This window comes from Sebastes umbrosus, chromosome 5, assembly GCF_015220745.1.
Source record: "Sebastes umbrosus isolate fSebUmb1 chromosome 5, fSebUmb1.pri, whole genome shotgun sequence".
NCBI lineage: Eukaryota > Metazoa > Chordata > Actinopteri > Perciformes > Sebastidae > Sebastes > Sebastes umbrosus.
The window spans coordinates 37,093,434-37,115,377 of NC_051273.1; the positions used below are offsets into that span (position 1 = coordinate 37,093,434).

The following is a 21,944-nucleotide window of genomic DNA, read 5'->3' on the forward strand; positions in this document are numbered from 1 at the left end:
GGGAGACTTGTGGGGACTCATAGAACCCATTTTCATTCACATATCTGGAGTTTGGAGCGTTATTTAGCCTCCTTCGTGACAAGCTAATGTAACGGAGTCTGCTACAACCTAAAAAATGCAAGTTGCGTTAATGCGTTAAAGAAATTAGTTAAAACAAATTAACGTTAACACGTTATTATCTCGTTAAATTTGACAGCCCTAATATTATGACACTGAAAGATTTTGTGTTTGCATTTATATTACAAAGAGCAGTGTCTTGTGCTGCCTTTCTTAATATTTTTTTGGGAGAATAATATATTTATATGGTGTCACCTGGCTGTAAGTACAGCTGGGGAAATCAGGTTTCTCTAATCTCCTACCTTAATTATAGTCTGAGTCTCTCACATACATAAGATATCGTGGAAAAGCAAACAATGCTGGACTGACCAGTGGTGTTAAAAAAGGAAAGGGGTTGTACAAATGTAACATGCAAATTAGGGTGAAATTCACATAGAGATTTTTGTTTTGTCAAAAAACAAAACCTGATGCAGTGGTGGAACAGGAAGTTTAGCCTGTACCTGTTGTGATATGTGCAGAATGGATGTAATAACTACAGATCTGATACAGCCTTGCTGCCAATTTGTCCCAGTGGCCACTTGCAGTACTGCAATGAAAAAAATCCACTCTGGCCCAAAAATAATGTTCCCCATAGAACTCAATAGAGTGGTTCAGGAATAAGTCCAAAAACCCGGAAATGAGTTAGCATTTTAGCGCTTGTGGTTCCCTCGTCTGGAAGTCAATGGGTTTGTTGAATGGGTTTTTAGTTAGATGCCTGAGATAAGGTCTGGGCTTAAGACAAGCTTAAGTAAAGGATAATGTACAGCGAACTGGTTATTGTTGTGAAATAAACCCCAACATGGACCCACAACAAGGGGCTTATTTCACAACAATGACCCGCTTGCTGTACATTATCCCGCTTATTACACGGACACTTACTTAGAAATCAATAATTTCACACAAAAAAACGGTCCGCCAGAGTCCAAGATCAGAACTGCGCCCATGGCAACGGTCTGTTACACATAGCAACAGTCTGCTATAAAGAAATAACAGAACGTAGAACGCCGTGATTGACCAATCAGAATCGAGTATTTAACAGAGCCGTTTCATAAGAGATTTTAACGTTTTGTCCTACAATATAAAATACGTCAGTAAATATCCCACTCGTGAATTCTGAAGCTTTTACGTGTCTTAAAAAAGCTGGTTGCTAAAAACAGGCTAAATGTCTGAAAGAAAGTTTGTGACCCGGCAGCCATGTTGAGATCAGTTGAGGAAATACCAAGCACCGCACACCAGCCGGAGCAAACTTTCTCATTTTACAGCTGAACAGTACACTACAAGATGATTCTGAAAACATTTGAGAGAAATAGGCATTACAGTAACAGAATATTGATTCATATTTGATCAGCGCTGCCTAGTTTGACCGTTTGATCAGAGTTTGTGAGTGATTGACAGCTGCCTCCGTTGAATGAACAGCCAATAGGAACGCTCTCTCGCTGAACTGACCTGTGATTGGCCAAAGTCTCTCGTCACAGGCTAGATCTAAAACCTGAAAACAGAGCCACGAGGAGGTGCAGAAGTCTAGTTTTCTCTCAGAAGTAAGGGCTGTCAAAGTTAACGCGATAACGCGTTAACGCTAATTTGTTTTAAGGCCACTAATTTCTTTGACACATTAACGCATCGATCTTCCGGAAGTTGTAGCGGGCTCAGCTTTAAAGTTAGAGTGAAGATAATGGTATCATATGAAACTAGAAAACCTAAAGAATCCATTGGTACCAACCATGTCATAGCTCTTCGCAAAGGAGGCCAAATACCAAACTTACGCTAAATTTTGTCGAGGAAAAACTGGCATGGTTCTATGGGTACCCACGACTCTCCCCTTTACAGACATGCCCACATATTGTTTTATGCTAAATGCAGTCCCTGTGAGGGTTTCTGGACAATATTTGTCATTGTTTTATGTTGTTCATTGATTTCCAAAAATAAATATATACATACATTTTCATAAAGAAAGCATATTTACCCACTCTCATGTTGATAAAACAATTAAATACTTGAAAAATCTCCCTTTAAGGTACATTTTAAACAGATAAAAAATAATCATGCTACTAATCAAGATTAAATATTTTAATCAACTGACAGCCCTACTTAGAGCACTTGAATTATTATATGCTGAAAGGTTATTATGGAATTTTTGCCCAATGAAGCCCAAAACATTCTGCCCACTGCCTCTTTAAACATGATAAAATACATAAAACATGAATACATCAACAAACAGACAATAGTATGTATGTATGTTTCAGTCCAAACAGTTACATGGGAAATGAATCATCAGCTGACGCAACAGGACTACTAGTACTAACAGTAATGTACTGTATGTAGTACTGTTCCACAGCTGGTAGGACTGCAGCAGAGCCAGAAGAATACCTGTACTGTACTTCTGCTGCAGTATAAACATTTCACTACAACTCTGCTGCAGGCCGACGGTCACCTCATTGGAATTCAACGATTAGAAGCAAAAAGCTAAATGACTCAAATGTAAACTGTAAAGTAAGCAACTTCAACTGTGGATACTCTGTGTGTATATGCGTGTGTGTGTGTGTGTGTGTGTGTGTGTGTGTTTAATGCATTTGCACACACACACACACACACACAAAATGTCAGAGCAACAATACCTTCTTAAATCACAGAAGAATAAATGTGTTTTCCAGAGCGGAGTGACGGCAGCAGTTTGAACATGAAACACTGGCAGTCGGAGCAGATTACAGAGTGACTCTTTGAGGAAAACCTCAGTCTGCTCTCTGACCCTTCAGGCTGATTTCAGGGAGGAAACCACCACTGCTGAGCTCAAGAAAAACACCTCCGTGTTCTCACAAATCTCTTCGCATGTTGGAGGTATTTTGCAGCAGGTCTGGCGGTGTTACAACAACAGTCTCTGATTAAATTAGCATTGCTAACCCTGGCCTTCACAGAGCAATTAATCTGCAGCGTTTGGCTGAATAAACAGGGTAATACATCGCTGCGAGGCTGTCAGACAGCTCGGACACTTTACATCTGTTGGCCCGGGAGCAGGCAGGCGGCATGCTAAGTGTTAGCGTGGCATTTTGGCCACTTAGCAAAGCTAATGAGGGAAAAAAAGAGAGGAAATAATTCAGAGAGGAGTGCTGTTAGAGGCCTGCGTTGACATGTCTGCAGACGCTACACTTAAGAGGCTTTTTAAACACCGATACTGATCAGTGCTCATTTCATGACATGCACTTCCTGTTCTACATAACTGTAGATACATTTCAGGTTCAAACTTTTTAGGGTTTTTTTCAGTTTCTAAGTAAATAATTAGAACCACATCTTGAGCAATGAGTAAATTAGCCTGTAAACATGAGAAGTATAAAGCTGTAACTGTAAAAACTTGGCAGAGGAGTTGGCTATAAACATTAATTTATAAATGTGGCAGTTAATCTATTCACCACCAAAATATAACACATCGTTGGCCTCAGGGCGCCCAGCGTGTTTGGATGAGTGGAGTAGATGAGATTGTTAAGGCTTTAATAGCACATTTTGCACATACAAACCAAAGACTAATTTCTGCCTTTTGCACGTAAAAAGTAGACATGTATTTAATAAATTAATGAATTAATTACAAAACACTAGAGCAGTGGTTCCCAACCTGCTGTCCGGTCAAGGTTGTCAAAATTTGATTTGCTCATGTATAACTTAAATCTTAAGAACACACTTACTGGATAGTTTATACAAAAGTGTGTATAAAAAACTATTTGATATATTTATTTGCTACTTAGTATAAAAATCTAACGAAATACTCTGCTTTAATCCATATTTGTTGACGTTTAGCCTTTCAAAAACAACATTTTCAAAAACCTATTTGCTCTCCCGCTTGAAGCACACAAAGGTAGGCCCGCACCTGTATTAACAGGGCGGTCTAGCAGAAATCTAACAGCACAATAAATTACATTTATTTAACCACAATAACAAACAAATCTATTTTGGCTCTAACACTTTTATAGTATATTAATAATTAAGAAAAAAAAGGATCATATTATGCATTGTCAAGACATCATCACTTTATTTATGTTGATGAAACTTGAAGAAAGTTGATTTATTAAAAAAAAGACTAACTCATTTAGTACACTGAATGACTTTATTCAAATTGAGGATTTTGGGGGGCTCAGCTTTTTGTAGACACAAGTAGGGGGTCTTCTAGGAAAATGGGTTGGGAACAACTGCACTAGAGGATCCAATTTTGTAAACACTTTGGAGGCTGAAAAATGTGTCACGTGTGTGTGGGAGTGTGTGTGAGCTCACCCCTTGTTAGCTGTGTTGTGTTAGGGTACGTTGGTTCGAGATTTGGCGATGTAAAGCCAAACCCAGACGAGCGAGCTTTGACCTCCAACGACCTCCTCAATGACACACGGGACGACTCCCTTTCCACTGACAAACACACACAAAGATGAAGACATAAAAATATGCATTTCTTCCATTTCTTTCATTTATGGCATGAATATCTTCCAGCAGAGACCGTCTCAAAGTGTGCACAGTCTTCCACATTTGTATGATTCATCTGGGAACTGTACAACCTGATTACATTTCTGGCATTGCGTAAATTTGGTTTTTGCACGTTATTAATAATCTTTATTGTTTATATTTTATTTTATTTGCACTCTTTCCTACTTTATACTGCAACTGCTGTGCAACAATTTCCCTCTGGACAAATAAAGTTCTATCTTATCTCATCTTAAATCCTGGCTGTGGCCCACTTCAGTGCATGTAAACTCACTAAGGGAACAGGGTGCTCTGACCTTTGACCTCCTGACTGATTGAGGTATATTTTCCTGTCAGGTTCATCATAACTCATCATAAGTCTCTGTAGATAAGAGAGCCACAGAAATGACCAGAATATAAGAAGTTGAAAAGTCCGTCGGTTCCAAGTTCTCTGTGTTTTCTCAGTAATGAAATAAAAAGACGTCTGGAGGAGATAAGAGCCTTGCACTCCTCTTCTGTTTTTAAAAATCACTTGTTCCTCTCTGGCCTGGAGGCTGACCAGTGCAGGCCGCTGGCCGATCGCAAGACAAAAAAATGACCCTGAACTGGGTGAATTAATCTCTGTGGACGCTGGTGGAGGAATCGCAGGCTTTTTCCGCGGAGCGTTTGGGAAAATTACACCGAGTTGTAAACAAATTTGTCATCTTAATCTGTTTGAGAGGACAGAGGCAGAGAGGCTTCAGACAGGCAATAAGAAGAAAAGCTCTGATAAGTTTAACACAGAGAGTTAACTTCTCTCACAGGAGCACATTATTGTTTCAATACAATATAATCATGACGTTAAGGAACATAAACCCACAGAAAGACACTTTAGCACACTGAGATATGTAGAGAAATAACAAAAGAAGCAAAGCAAATGAATATTTTTGTAATATTATACCTATTCAGTTATTATCCTTTATTTTTGGGCTTTGTGCCATCATATTCTTACAGCACGAAACAGTTCATAGGCTGTTGCTTTTATTGTCTTGTTTTTACATTAAACACACATCACCCTTTTCCATAATTTGTTACTGTAATAATAAAGATGAACTCAGGATTTAATTACTTAATTGACGGATTTTCTTTGCAACATGTTGCATTATGGGACTACAGTGTCTATCAACATGCCACTCAAAAACTGAGCAATGAGCAATTTCAATCTGATATTTTTTCAAACTGTGCTGTATTTGGTCATTTATCACCATGATAGAGGACAAAGACAGTTAGTTGGTCTGCTGGTCCAACACCTTGGCTCAAAGTGAGCCCAGAGCCCTCAGGGACCAAAAGACACCAGGCTCAATGTGTGGCAACTGTTGTATGCACCACTACATCACATGCACAGAGTGACAGAGAGATGGGAGTCAATAGACCTTCTTCATGCCAGACATTTGGACTTGTGAAAGCACAGGTGGAACTACTAACACTAACCATGGCTCTGTTCCATTTAGTGTCCCCGGAGGCCTCTCAAATGAATCAGCATGTACAAAACTGAATCACCTTAATGGAATACAGCCTTCGATAATGTCAGTAAGTGGCTGTCTGTCGGTCTGTCTGTCTGTAAATATTGGTCTGTCGGTCTGTCTATAAATATCGGTCTGCCTGTCCGTCCGTCCGTCCGTCCGTCCGTCCGTCCGTCTACAAATATCGGTCTGTCTGTCTGTCTATAAGTCTGTCTGTCTATCTGTCCTTGAGTCAGTCTGTCTGTCTGTAAGTATCTGTCTGTCTGCCTGTCTGTCCATAAGTGTCTGTCTGTAAGTGTCTGTGTGTCTGTCTATGAGTCTGTCTGTCTGTAAGTGTCTGTGTGTCTGTCTATGAGTCTGTCTGTCTGTCTGTCTGTCTAGGGGCCCTGTCTTGCACCCGGTGCAAAGCCTCTAAACTGTCATCACTAGTTTCAGACCGACGCAGTTGTCATTTTCACCCTCAGCTCTCACGTGGTGTCAGTAGCAAATGTACTTGTGCCCATCTGTGCACCCACAACCCCTTTGCCCCTTGCGCTTTACTTTGCTCCGTTTAACTAGCAAAAGTGGAGTTGGACACGCCATAAATGCACTTTCACCATGCACTTTAGACCATGTGCTATAGACAGTATAAATAGGGCCTAAGAGGTGTCTGTCTATCCATAAGTTCCTGTCCCTCTGTCTGTTGGTTTACCTTTATCCAGGGATCTCTCCAGGGTTCTGGGTTTCTTCCTGACCACACTGAGAACGACAGTCTGACCCGTCTGCTTCATCACCTCCAAAACCTCCTGATTGGTCAGACCGTGGAGGCTGACGCCGTTCAACTGTTGAAAGACAGGAAGAGACAGAGACAGGGAAAAGAGTGAAAGACAGGGCTCACATCAGGTTGGGCTGGAATTTCTCTAAATATTGTGTTACATATTTTATGAAATGTGAAGTGAACATCTGATTAGATATAAAATAGAGGAGTTTGACTTTCTAACAGTAAAAGACATATGTAGGGAAATCTTAATCAGGTTGTTACAGCGAGCAGTCGGTCGTGGACTCGGATGTTTCCGCTGTGATCTGCAGCGCTGCCTGGAACCACATGTTTCACAAACACACCTACTGCATCTGATCCGGCACAGTGAGAGACAGAGAGAGAGAGAGAGAGAGAGAGAGAGAAAGAGAGAAAGAGAGACAGAGAGAGAGAGAGAGAGAGAGAGAGAGAGAGAGAGAGAGAGAAAGAGAGAGAGAGAGAGATTAGTTTTGGCTTTACTGGACCATTAAAAAACAGAGCTGCAAAACACAGAAAATATATGCAAAGTGTCATAAATCTGTTGCATATTGTTATGAAACAACTTCACTCCTGATTTTGTGTGCTGCTTTACGTTAAAAGTCCTACAGCTGCTTCACGGTAAAGGTTCTGTGGCTGCTTCACAGTAAAAGTCCTACAGCTGCTTCACGGTAAAAGTCCTACAGCTGCTTCACAGTAAAAGTCCTACAGCTGCTTCACAGTAAAAGTCCTACAGCTGCTTCACAGTAAAAGTCCTACAGCTGCTTCACAGTAAAAGTCCTACAGCTGCTTCACGGTAAAAGTCCTACAGCTGCCTCACAGTTAAGACCATGCAGCTGCTTCACAGTAAAAGCCCTGCAGTTGCTTGAAAATAAAAGCCCAGAAGCAACATCCTCTCGACTCCAGGCAGCTTGAGGCTTTTACTATGAAATTGTACGTACACCACAAACAATGACATTAGACTTAGAATGAAATGCTTAGTGCTAACAAGACAAGTTAAATGTGAGTAGTTTTGTTTGAAAGTGTGTTCAATAAGTTTTACATTGTTTTCCTGTACTACCTAAGCACTTGTGGTATTTTCTGTGTATTTCAAGTGCACTTTACTGTGTTCGAGTGTGCTCTAACTGTTCTGTTCTGTCCTGTCCTACCTTGGCTGGTCAGGGGGTTGTAGCCGATGATGGAAATGCCGAGGCTCTGGCCGTCATTCTTGGATAGAGGAACCTCATGGATCTCATATCCCTCCAAGTTGGGCTGAAACACAAACACAAGGGTCCATACTGTATATTTCAGCTCAGACTGCACCGTCTACAAAACCAGCAGCATATGAAGCACAAACTTAGTAGTCTGAAATGATTCCTGTGTGATGGTTCTTCTGACTGCTTACCGCCTTGCTGAGCCGACGTTGGGGGGGTAGGCCCGGAAGGCGGGGGGGTAAGAAGGTGACGGGGGCCGAGTCAGGAGGTGGTGGGGGAGGCGGGGCTATTGACCTCTGACCCCGGGGATCCCTGGCGATCAGCAACGTTACATGACTCCCACACCCCTGCAGCACCTTGACAACCTGGTCGCTGGTGAGGCCGCTGGTGGGCGTCGCCCCGATGCGAAGGATGTAGTCACCTGTGCGGAGACGCCCGTCCTGATTGGAGGAGAGGGGAGGAGGAGCATGAGAGCCAATCAGACGGAAAACATTGGAGAACACTTGAAAATGATAAGAAAGTAACAATATATAGGAATAACTGTCGCAGCAATTTCATCTGTTCAGTATTCATGTTTCTGTAAATGTAAACGGTACATTTTCTAATAGAGGCCACAGGTCTTTATTTACAACTGAGAGAACCAGGATTTTATTTCAAACAGGCTAATACTAGGGCTGTCAAAGTTAACACGATAATAACACATAATCGCAAATTCATTTTAACGCCACTAATTTCTTTAATGCATTAACGCCTTAATTAAGATTCTGGCATAATATGAAAATTAAAAACCTAAGGAATCCATTGATACCAAACATGTCATACTAACTTGTCGAGAAGGAGTTTAAATAACGCTCCGTATTTACACTACATTTTGGCGAGGAAAAACTGTCACGGCCATTTTCAAAGGGGGTCCTTTGACCTGAAAATGGGTTCTATGGATAGCCTACCCACAAACTTATGATAATCACATGTGGTTTGGGGCAAGTCATAGTCAAGTCAGCACACTGACATACTGACAGCTGTTGTTGCCTGTTGGGCTGCAGTTTGCCATGTTATGATCGGAGCATATTGTTTTATGCTAAATGCAGTACCTGTGAGGGTTTCTGGACAATATCTGTCATTGTTTTGTTTGTTAATTGATTTCCAATAATAAATATATACATATATTTGCATAGAGCATCATAATTGTTCACTCCCACGTTGATACGAGTATTCAATTCTTGACAAATCTCCCTTTAAGGTACATTTTGAACAGATAAAAACATGTGTGATTAAATTGCAATTAATCATGGACAATCATGCAGTTAATCGCGATTAAATATTTGAATCTATTGACAGCCCTAATTAATAGAGTTCTTTATATCTGTTTTCATTTGAATATCAGCATTTATTTGAAAATGTACAGTAATATAAATTGATTAAGATGCTTCTGTAGTTGTTTTTCTCTATTCATCTTTTCTGCCATTTTTCACATTTTATAGCAAACTAAACTGTCAGCTACAAGCCAAAAGAAATGCAGTCAAAACTGGACTCCTGCTGTGGGGAAGTGGAGGTGTGCAGATGGAAAAAGAAAAGAGCAAATCTGTTCACCAGAGACATCAAAAAGGCTCAAGCTTTGAGTTTTTATATGAACAGACTGACAGGAAGTGTGTTGAAAAGCCGGGTGGTTCAACATGCCTCTGTGTCTGAGCTTTTTTCATTTCCTTGCAGAGAAATTAATCTAGTCCAATTAATCTAATTGATCTAATTAATCCACTTACAAGGCGATAATTCCTCCTTCAGTCCTTTAGTCCTGCTGTCTGTTCTGATGCACTGCTCCTGTTTTAACTGTTATTTATGCACAAATCGTCCACTGAGCTTTAATTTCTGCTTTAACAGCACAGGTTTCTGCTGTCGGCTGCTAAACTGATCCACTAGGGCAGCTGCTTGTTTCAGGACTCTCACAGTCAACAATCAGCCAAAGCCAATCAAAAATCACCTGTTGTAGTTTAATAACACCCCTGACATTGTGGTTTGGGTGTATTATTCATTACTATTATGATCTAATACTCATCAGCTGAACTTACCTTGTCAGCCACGCTGTTTGGGAGGAGCGTCCTGACCACCACTCCCGTCGTCCTCCCTCCCACGATGCCGAAGCCCAAACCAGATCCATCGTTCACCAGCTCGATTTCCTCCACGTGACCCCACTGATCCTTCATCATAACAACAGAGGACAAAGACATTCATTCACAGGTTTGACAGGTGGTTGACTCATATGTGTTGACAAAAAGGTATTCTTAAAGCTGAATTCGGTAACTTTGAGCAAATATGATAAAAAGTTATTTTTATAAAACGGTCACTATATCCTTACAGTAGTGCATGAGACAGGTAATCTGAAAAATAAATCATCAATCATTCTTCTGTCTCATCCTAGCGCTGCTTATGGCATTTGCAAGATTTCACCGCGCCGAACGAAACCAACCAATCAGAGCCAAGTGGTCATTAAAGGCAGCTGTCAATCACTGCTCGCGATACTCGCGAACTTCGATCAAACTAGGCAGCGCTGATCAAATATTAATCAATATTCTGTTTCTGTAATGCCTATTTCTCTCCTAAAATGTTTTCAGAAACATATTTTAGTGTACTGTTTAGCTGTAAAATGAGAAAGTTTGCTCCGGACAGTGGTCAGCACTTGGTTTTGGCTCCACTGTTTAGCGGGCGGGTCACAAACTTTCTCATTTTACAGCTAAACAGTACACTACAAGATGTTTCTGAAACATTTGAGGCGAGAAACAGGCATTACAGTAACAGTATCTGAACTATTTTTCGGTGTGGTGAAATCTTGCAAATGCCATTAAGAGCACTAGGAGGAGGGAGAGGAACATGATTTTGTTCACAGATTAACTGTCTCATGTACTACTGTCAGGATATAGTGACAGTTTTATAAAAATATATTTTATATAACTTACCAACTGCAGCTTTAAAGACCTCAACTACATATTAAAAGAATAAGAAGTTGGTTTGCAATTCCCCAATCACCCAAAACCAAAGTACAACATTTTTTTCTGATTGAGATTTACACTTGCAGAGAATGAAGGTGAACTTTTTAATTTTGGAGTGTAATAAAAAAACAGAAACTATTATGCCTAATCCAATTGAGAGGTGCCGGCAAAAAACTGAGCCTTATCAGCCTGATGATGGCTGAAACACGTTTGTTTTTTGCCCACAACAAACAAAAAAGACCCTTGATCTGGGAGTCATTGCTGCTCTGCATGTCTAAAAAGTGTCCCAGTTTATAATCAGTTCATTGGCTGTGCTGTGTTTTTCTGTTTTGAGGTTGGTGTTGCTTGCATGGCTACATGTACCGGGGTAGATACATAAAAACATCTCCAGACTCTGGACAGGCGCCAGTATGTGCAGAACTCAGCTGCCAGGGTTCTCACCAGCACCAAGCCCTGGCAGCACATCACCCATACCCTCATCCACATTCACTGGCTGCCGGTCAAGTCCTGTATCTCCTACAAAATCCTTCTCCTCATCTACAAATCCCTCCATGCCATTGCCCCCCCACCCTGTACTTATCATGGATGTATAAAGAGAACTGGATACAGTGTTGGAGGCGGGGCCCCGTTCATTCCTATGAATGTTGCTCAGTGGCAAATGAAGGCAAAATGGCTCAACTTCTGCCACTTTTCACTTTTCCGAGTGGAAAAGTACCCGGAGCTTCCGGCAATTTTCGGCATCCACTAGATCAGGCGCAGTAACGTCCGCTCGGTCACATGGCTCGGTCACGGGGTCACAGCCGTCACGCTGTCGTTACGGCTTACTAACTCTGCCTCCCAGCCCTCCCTCCAGCCTCGGTCTGGGTCTCATTCACATGAAGGGAAGGGAAATAACTCTGGATTCAGCTATTAGTGCATTTGAAAGATGATGAATATGAAATGTGATAATGAAAACAATGACGACTCTATATCTTAATTCTTAAACTTCTTCCTGAAACTGTTAACAGGACCCCTAGGGCACTAACGGAGTTGAGAAAACCTCAATTTATGACCCAAGGCCTGTTTTTCTCTGAGTTACGGGTCAAGGGTCAAATGCCGGGTTTTTCCCTGAAGACTCAGAGAAGCGATGAAGACACCAGGTACATTGAATATACAAAGTAGGTTTTGTGGCCTGCTCCTTGATTTATGACGTGCACCACATTCCTTTCAGAGACCCTGAAATCGGTTTCAGAGCGTTTCAGACCCCTCCTCCTTCTCGGTTGCTCTAATCCACATTGAGTGACTGTTTGATATGCTGATATCTTGTCCCTTCATTTACTGTGTAATAAGCGCACTTCTATATCAACATGTATACACCTGTCTGTGTGATGTTTGTATACCTACATGTCTCAATAACAAGGTTTATCTGTGTTGTGTGATTGGTTCATTTGTTTTAATTCAATTGATCAAGTTCTATTCAGTGGTTTATGTCCTGAGTGTTTGATATCTTCTGGCAGCAGATGAAGCCCAGACGTCAAATATGGAAAAATTAATTATGGGAAACGAATTAACTAAAATGAATCCTGCAAAAGAAGTTTAACTGAAAGAATCAGTATAATTTGATAACAAGAAGAAGTCAGATAGTTTTCGCGGTGTTCTGCTCTTGGAGCTGTGTCTCTCTGCTTTCCCCCCTCCTTGGGTCTGCAAACCAGGGAAGGAGGGGTATGATAAAGAACATGACCAGGGTCACAGGCTGCTCGCCGTCCTGAGGACCGAAGGCCCAGCACCTCACGCCAGGCTGGCACCCAGCCTACCTGAAAAGAGAACCTGAACCTTCTGACATGCTCCAATATGGCTAAAGAACTCTGAATCCTGCATGCCTGCCATCTCTCTTGCTGCTCTGTTGCCTTGCTGCTATGCCCTGAGGGCTGAAATAGCCAGCTGCTGACACCTGAAGCAGCTCCACTGCAATCCACAACGTGCTGGTGGAACCAGCCGGTGTGAAGAAAAGAGACTTTAAAAAAAGATTTTAAGTCAAGGACATTTTGTCTGAAGAAATGGCACAGAGATGCTGCACCAGACAGAGAGAGACAGAGATGGAAAAATGCAGCTGAAGCAGACCTATTTAACAACCCACGGAGGCAGCGGTGCCTTTTGTAGTTCTTTTCCTAAGTTCTGAATTCTCCTTCTCATCTTTCCTTGACCTCATGACCTCATCCATCAAGGTCAAGGAAAAGTGGTTAGGAAAAGACTTCAGGAAGTACATTTTTGACTTTTCGAACGCAGCCCAGGTCTTGTTGGGCCCAATGGCATCACATGACGGACAAGGAACTTGTAGTACCACCGTTTGGCGAGAACAAAAATTGGCATCAACGACCTGCGCTCTTCCTGGGGGCTTTGTACATATTCCATCTCTTCCTAACTGAATGTGATGTGAACGAGCAGACATTAGATTGTTTCAGTTTTTCCCAACGAAGATGTCCTAACCTACTCTGTGTGTCAGCGAATAGGCAAGGCGACGTGCAGCTTGTTTGAAAAAACACTCGATCTGGCTCTATTTATGCAAATTTATCTCACAATTCCAACGTATTGTCACTGGTCAAAATTGACACTGACAGTTCGCTCGGTTGCTGTATGTAAGTCCACACTTATATCCCGTCCCAGAATCTGTGATCCTCAGACACGGGTCTGCTCACCACCCCCCACACCAGCTTGCAGAGTTTTGAGGACAGAGCCTTCAGTGTGGCAGCTCCCACTCTTTGGAACTCTCTGCCAGCAGATATCCGTAATGCTGCATCTATAGATACCTTCAAAAAACTCCTGAAAACCAACCTGTTCACCAAGGCCTCTGGACTGAGTCAACTCTGTTATCCCCGGCAAACATTGCTACTATTATATTCTGTTCTTTGTTTTTGTCTACCTCCATATACCAAAGTTTGGACTTGTTTTTCTGCCTTGTCTGCAGCTGTTGGTAAATGTTTTAATGTGTCAGATGTTTTACATTCAAATCAAAAACTGAAAAATCAATTAGGGCTGTCAAAATTAACGCGATAATAACGCGTCAACGCAAATCTGTTTAAATGCCACTCTCACTCACTCATCTTCAACCGCTTATCCGGGGTCGGGTTGCTCCAGCCGGCGACCCCAAACTTCCCTTTCCTGGTCCACATTAACCAGCTCTGACTGGGGGATCCCGAGGCGTTCCCAGGCCAGTGTGGAGATATAATCTCTCCACCTAGTCCTGGGTCTTCCCCGTGGCCTCCTCCAAGCTGGTCGTCCCTGGAACACCTCCCTAGGGTGACGCCCAGGGGGCATCCATACTAGATGCACGAACCACCTCAGCTGGCTCCTTTCAACGCAAAGGAGCAGCGGCTCTACTCCGAGTCCCTCAGGGATGACTGAGCTTCTCACCCTATCTCTAAGGGAGACGCCAGCCACCCTCCTGAGGAAACCCATTGCGGCCGCTTGTACCCGCGATCTAGTTCTTTCAGTCATAACCTAGCCCTCATGACCATAGGTGAGAGTAGGAAGACCGGTAGATCGAGAGCTTTCAGCTCTCTTTTCGTCACAACGGTGCGGTAAAGCGAATGCAATTACCGCACCGTATCGCAATATCCTTGCGAGAGTGAAGAGCTGGTCCGTTTTTCCAGGACCAGGATGGAATCTGCATTGTTCCTCTTCTATCCGAGGTTTGACTATCGGCCGAACCCTCTTTTCCAGCACCTTGGAGTAGACTACCAGGGAGGCTGATTAGTGTGATACCCCTGTAATTGGCACACACTCTCTGGTCCCCCTTTTTGAACAGGGGAACCACCACCCCGGTCTGCCACTCCTTAGGCACTGTCACCAACTTCCACGCAATGTTGAAGAGACGTGTCATCCAAGACAGCCCCTCCACACCCAAAGCTTTCAGCATTCCTGGACGGATCTCATAAATCCCTGAGGCCTTGCCACTGTGGAGTTGTTTTGACTTCCTCAGTGACTTCCACAAGGGAAATTAAATGCCACTAATTTCTTTAATGCATTAACACAACTTGCAGTTTTTAGGTTGTAACAGGCTCAGTTTTAAAGTTAGAGTAAAGATACTTGCACCATATGAAACAAAAAAAAAGGAATTCATTGGTACCAACCATGTCATACTAGCTTGTCGTGAAATAATAGGGCTGTGTCCTGACAAGAATCTGGCGATGCAATACGTATCATGAACAGGGGTTACGATTAAATATATTGCAAAATATTGCGATACTGTAAGTAGGACGATATGTTGCGATTTTTTTTATCTAATTTTAAGAAAACTGTCATAGTAAAACAGAACACACCACCATATGCATCAAATCTGAGTAAAAAAAGTTTTTTATGTAATCAGAACAGTGGGATCTGCATTTGCATTTATCACAGTCCCTGTAACATCCAACATCATAGCACTACTTTGAGAGGGCTCATACACTGAGAGGGCACATCTCTTTGCAAATGAAATAAAGTATTGAATAAAACAGTTACGTTACATTTTGGCGAGGGAAAAACTGTCATGGCCATTTTCAAAGGGGTCCCTTGACCTCTGACCTCCAGATATGTGAATGTAAATGGGTTCTATGGGTACCCACAAGTCTCCCCTTTACAGACATGCCCGCTTTATGATAATCACATGCAGTTTGGGGCAAGTCATAGTCAAGTCAGCACACTGACAGCTGTTGTTGCCTGTTGGGCTGCAGTTTGCCATGTTATGATATGAGCATATTGTTTTATGCTAAATGCAGTACCTGTGAGGGTTTCTGGACAATATCTGTCATTGTTTTGTGTTGTTAATTGATTACCAATAATAAATATATACATACATTTGCATAAAGCAGCATATTTGGCAACTCCCATGTTGATAAGAGGATTAAATACTTGACAAATCTCCCTTTAAGGTACATTTTAAACAGATAAGAAAATGTGCGATTAATTTGAAATGAATTGCAATTAAATTGTTTAAACGATTGACAGTCCTAAAACCAACCCGATGAAAGTTAATAAGCTGCATTTCAGGATTTAAAATTGATTTGATTCAAAACATTTTATTTCAGTTACAGCAGAAGGCAGAACAATTTGAGCCAATTATTTCTTTTAGCAGATCAATGCAGTCAAACCAGGATCATTTAAAAACAGATTCATGAATGAATCAAAAGTTACTCTCTAATAATTTGATTTATTTGATGTTTCCTCTTGGTAGCTCAGCAGCAGGCTCACAGAGCTGCTGGCCGGCTATCTGTCCTGAGGTGAAAGGTCCTTAAACTGAACCTTAGCAGGTAATTACCAGCTCAGAGCATTTCCTCCTCTCTGATACCAGCAGCTGATCAATGAGAGGCTGCAGCACATACCTGCGCGCGCGCGCGCAGACACGCACGCACGCACGCACGCACGCACGCACGCACGCACGCACGCACGCACGCACGCACGCACGCACGCACGCACGCACGCACGCACGCACGCACGCACGCACGCACGCACGCACGCACGCACACACACACACACACACACACACACACACACACACACACACACACACACACACACACACACACACACACACACACACACACACACACACACACACACACACACACACACACACACACACACACACAGAGTCTCTATGATGTAGCTCTGGTCTCTTATTACAGCTCTGATCTGATAGAGGAGGTCTCCCTCTGTCTAATGAAACAAACCTCCTCCTCAGCTGATCCCAGGACGCTGGAAGAGGCTGTTTGCCTGATAAAGTCGGATCACGCTGAATGTGTTGAATGTTTTTCTCTCCAGCAGAAGTTCACTCTTTTCACAGGAGACGATCTGTTACTGCAGCTACTTCATTGAGGTAAAGGTGTTGGATTTCTTCTGGTTCTGCATTGACTACACAAGTAAAAACTACATTTGTGTCTATTTCTTTTTAAACCTCTCTGTATTAATTAACTACATAATTAAAATCGATACTAGGATGTAATAAGTGATCCTGCTGTAGAAGTGTAATCGCTGCAAAGCCTGATGACTGGTTAGCCTGAGGTTGCTGTGTTAGCGGCTAGCTTCCTGCCTGTGACATACAAACCAAGTATGGAAAGTCTCAGGACCAACAGTCATGTTTCACCTGGAAACACTGTGTTGATTTATTACAATATACTGTACATATAGACCTTATCTATGATTCTGTTCTTTATCATTTAAAACAAGCTATATGGCATAAGGCCAAATGATAAGTAGTGCTAATGTTTAAAAGAACCCAGAAATGTCCTGAAGATTTGCTTCTTGGGAACAAAGAAGAGACACTCATTAACGTGCCACTTTTCTGAGGTTAACAAAGCCCTACAAGGGACAAAAACGCTGTGAATTGTCTGAGATTAGGTGAGATAAACAAGTTATTGTGTTAAAAAGGGCCAGTCCACCCATTTTATACATCAGAAGTAGTTTACCATCGTCAGTCCTCCTCAACCTGGGAAAACTAATGTATAATGTCTTATCAGAATCAGATCACAATCAGGTTTACTTGCCAAGTACGTACTACTTACGAGGAATTTGACTCCAGTTTTATGCAGCTCTCTCAATGTACTTAGACAGAAATAGAAATAACAGTTAGGAACAAGGACAACAAAGCTGGACAAATAAAGGTAACGGATAGACAGGACTGTTATGTACACAAGTAGTGAAAAAATAGGTTTGTATATAAATATTCTATAAATATATATAAAAAACACCAATAACCAACAATAAAATAATAGTCTCACTGCGGAAATATTTACTGATGCACGTTGGATGTAATGAATGAAATGCAGCAGAGGAAAATGAAACTAAGAGCGTCTGTCTCCACAGTAAATCATCTGTTGAGTGTTTGAGGGTTATTTATTTGTGCTTTAGAATGTAACCACCATGAAACAATCAGAAAATAACTTTTCTTTCTCTCATTCACAACACCGTCAGGCCACGTCTCTCTCTTCTAACGTTACCGCTCGCTCCCTCTCAACTCGCTCGCATGATCTCTCTTTCTCTTTCTCTCGGTCTTTTTTTAAATGAGTCGGGAAGCCGACAGCAGAGCCTAACTTTACTTTTAATATTATCAAACAAAGAAACATGTTCTGCCCTCGTCCTAAAATGGTCCTGAATCGATAGTACTTCCTTGTTTATGAATGAAGCGGTACACGGGTTGAAGCCGTTGAAGCAGCGGTGCTGTGTGTGTGTGTGTGTGTGTGTGTGTGTGTGTGTGTTTCACCATAGGACCTTTTTGGGGGGTAAAAAGGCCCCGTAAAATGTCCCCAGAACTGAATTTAGACCCTGGTCCCTGCAGTCGAAACGCAATGAGTTCCTCAAAAGGTTCTTAATACCGGTGGAAAGTTCCTGCAGTCCAAACGGGGATATTGACTCATTGTTTGATAAGATGGTTTCTGATTTAACTGTATTTTATTTATTGTTTGGCTGTTTGCCTCTTAAAAAAAAAAACAGAACAAGGAGAAACCTTCTCAACCTTTCACTGATAAGCAGAAATGCATGCTGGGAGAAAGGCCTGTGTAGGACTTTTTAGCAAGCTCTTTGTTTTCATGTATGACACAACCTTGGATTGACAGGAGGCTGGTCATGTCAACGAGATGACTCAGAGGAGTTGGCAGTAAAGTTTATAAACTTTCTCCAGTTGTTCTTTAGTTCATTTCCTCTCAGCTGAGGCACTTTTAAAGGTCCCTTCAGGTTTCTTTAATTACACAATCTGTTATCTTTTATCTCTGTTCTTTCTGCTGTTTGTCATTTTTAGGAGAGCCATAAATAACATAAAAAAGTGCATTCGCTGCCACGCTGTCCTAATCGATGGTGGGAGAAAATTCACTAAATAGACAAAAGCTGTAAAATCATATCTGACTCGTTGATTTATAACCGTCTTTACGAGCGACTTTACAGCGACAAGTTTCCTGTCAGCGTCGAAAGCCACTCCAGCAGGAAGAGGAGCCGAGAGGTGTCGACACATCGGCTGTGATGGCGGGTTAGAGCTGCCTGAATCTGCCCAGCAGAGGAGTCTTGGCTTTGGGAGACGGATAGTTAGCCAGGCCAGAAGAACAGCAATAAAATCCCAGCCAGAGTTGTGTTTTTTATGCCCGCGGCTCCATTAAACGTGACCTCGATAGAAACGGGACATGAATAAAACAAAAGCGGGAGGATCGGAGGCCTGGTATGCAGGACGTGGCCCGGATCCAATGAGCTGGGAGGAGGAGGAGGGTAACAAACAAGAGGGGCAGTGTAATTCTGTGTGATAATGACCCGACAATAGAGCAGGGCAGAATCATTACAGCTGAGGCTAACCTGTGATCCTCAGCTCACATTAACAGTCCAGACCTGCATCGCTTTGTCACCACATCGTTTTTCTTACTGGAAGTCTTTTCTTCTGGTTATTTAAATGTCAAAGTTCTCAAACATTTGCATGTCCTCCTCTCATGTATTCAGTCCAATAACTCAGGTATATATGCAGTAACAGGTTCTCTAACTCAGCTCCATCTATACGTAGTGTCGGGGATTCTTCTGTCTGCTCTTTATTAACAACATCTACTGTATGGCTGTCCGTGGAAAGGGATCATTCAGGATTTTCTCTTTATTTCCCATTAAAGGCTCAGGGTTCTGTAATACCTGAATGAATTCTTGTGAGAGAAACCTTTTTGTTTTGGTGTTAGAGTCAGAATGACATAAGATTTTGGCAAGGAAAGAAGAAATGGAGCATCTGTTTCCTCAGCATCCACACTTAAGATTATATAGATTATATCTATATATTATAGATTATTTTACCGGCATTCTTTGTATTTTACAAACAGAAATACTAAGGCTGTCAATTGATTCAAATATTTAATTGTGATTAATCGCATGATTGTCCATAGTTAATACATTGTTGAACATTGTTCATATATGTTAAGGCATTAAGGCAGAACATTGTTTTATGCTCATAATTTATCGTGATCATAATTAATCACGATTAATCGCAAATTATTAAAAACTTTTTTTATCTGTTCAAAATGTATCTTAAAGGGAGATTTATCAAGTATTTAATCCTCTTATCAACATGGGAGTAGACAAATATGCTGCTTTATGCAAATGTATTTATATATTTATTATTAGAAATCAATTAACAACACAAAACAATGACAGATATTGTCCAGAAATCCTCACAGGTACTGCATTTAGCATAAAACAATATGCTCAGATCATAACATGGCAAACTGCAGCCCAACAGGCAACAACAGCTGTCAGTGTGTCAGTGTGCTGACTTGACTATGACTTGCCCCAAACTGCATGTGATTATCATAAAGCGGGCATGTCTGTAAAGGGGAGACTCGTGGGTACCCATAGAACCCATTTACATTCACACATCTGGAGGTCAGAGGTCAACGGACCCCTTTGAAATTGCCCTGCCAGTTTTTCCTCTCCAAAATTATATTATTTAACGTCCTTCACGACATTCTAGTATGGCATGGCCAATGGATTCCTTAGGATTTCTAGTTTCATACGATACCAGTATCTTCACTAGCTTATAAGTGAGCCCACTACAACCTAAAAATCACGATCACAAGAAATTATCGCAAGAAACTAGTGGCGGTAACGCATTATTATCGTGTTAACTTTGACAGCCCTAATACATAACACATTTGCGACTCATTTAGATAGTAACAGATGATAGACCTCTAACCTCCTGTGATCAACACAGCTGATCTCGCAGCACAGCTGCTGTCATTGCATTTTCATTCATTTAGTCCGATGATGTCATGATCATAATTTGATCTGCAGCTCAGCAGTTTGTGAATGAGCCGGGATGATAAATGTCATAATCACTCCATTGTTTGACAACAGAAGCAGAGAAATGTATAAATAAAAACAATTAGATGGTGAATTCTGCTGCATTAAAACACAGAGAGCAGAAGGAACCAGTCTCACCTCCTCTCTCTCTCACAAACTACGCAGAAAATACATTTTTGATGTGTACGCATTAAGGCTGTACCTAATGTTTTTTTTTTATATTTGAAGCTTTTAATGAGGTTTTCGAATTAAGCCTTGAATGTGTGTCATCGTATTTTTTTTTTATGATATGAGTTAGTCTGGTTACATAAATGTAATTTATGGTGCTGTTAGATTGTTGCTAGACCGCAACATTAATACAGGTGTGTGCCCCACTTTGTGGGGGAGCAAACAGTTTTTTGATCGCAGTGAAAATGTTGTTTTTGAAAAACTAAACGCCAACAAATATGAATTGAAGCAGAATATTTCGTTAGAGAGAAACCTGAATTTTTGAAATGATTACATTTATCTATACTGTATATACATATACACTACATATATACATACTGTATATATACACATACATATATATACATATACTGCATATACGTACACAAAATAAGCTCTACTGCAGCCAGCTACAATATTAAAATGCATCTTACTGCATTAATAATAATAATCCAACAGTACAATATATACGAATGTAACAATGACAGAGACAATTCTGGCGTATAATGAATACTTCTTCCACCAGAATCCTCTGAACTCCACGGACCACAGTTTGGGAAACTCAGATTTAATTAAAGCCAATTAAATATCTCACTCACTCACGTCTTCCTCCCTCATTTTCACCTTCCAAATTCACCCCAGGTGAAGTCACCCAAAGATGACCGTCGACCCTTCATCACAGCTCAGATTCAGGTAATTGTGCATTGAGTTTCATAATTACGTCACTTCCTCATTCATCTCTGTCTCTGCACTCCCTCTCTCCCGCCTCGCTGCCAGGCTTTGACTCTTCCGTCATGTCGACATTCATCGATCGTGCCTCCTCACAGACTTAAATACATATTGTCAGGAGCGATGCTGCAAGTGGAGCACTAACTTGATTTCCTATAGGCTTTAAAGGTCATAAAAATCATCCGAGTCAATGTCAGCAGACTTACGGCTCGTCATAAACAGGAGGTCTCACTCTGATACAGAGGCGTGGCCTCAA

The 21,944-nt window shown here is 41.5% G+C and overlaps 1 protein-coding gene and 1 long non-coding RNA gene across 2 annotated transcripts in view; one reads left to right on the plus strand and one right to left on the minus strand.

The window, feature by feature from the left end:
- The window catches only part of patj (PATJ crumbs cell polarity complex component), a 188,088-nt gene that overhangs the window by 152,511 nt on the left and 13,633 nt on the right, over nucleotides 1–21,944 (minus strand). The window contains exons 7-12 of the mRNA XM_037770302.1: nucleotides 10,064–10,192; nucleotides 8,189–8,437; nucleotides 7,953–8,055; nucleotides 7,054–7,142; nucleotides 6,724–6,853; nucleotides 4,354–4,479 (exon numbers count right to left, since the gene is read on the minus strand). Coding sequence (XP_037626230.1) covers nucleotides 4,354–4,479; nucleotides 6,724–6,853; nucleotides 7,054–7,142; nucleotides 7,953–8,055; nucleotides 8,189–8,437; nucleotides 10,064–10,192 — 826 coding nt within the window. The remainder of the gene's footprint in view (nucleotides 1–4,353; nucleotides 4,480–6,723; nucleotides 6,854–7,053; nucleotides 7,143–7,952; nucleotides 8,056–8,188; nucleotides 8,438–10,063; nucleotides 10,193–21,944) is intronic.
- On the plus strand, nucleotides 1,588–2,273 carry LOC119487923. Its single transcript, XR_005206817.1, has 2 exons — nucleotides 1,588–1,634; nucleotides 2,191–2,273. It is a non-coding gene; the product is annotated as an uncharacterized LOC119487923 (long non-coding RNA).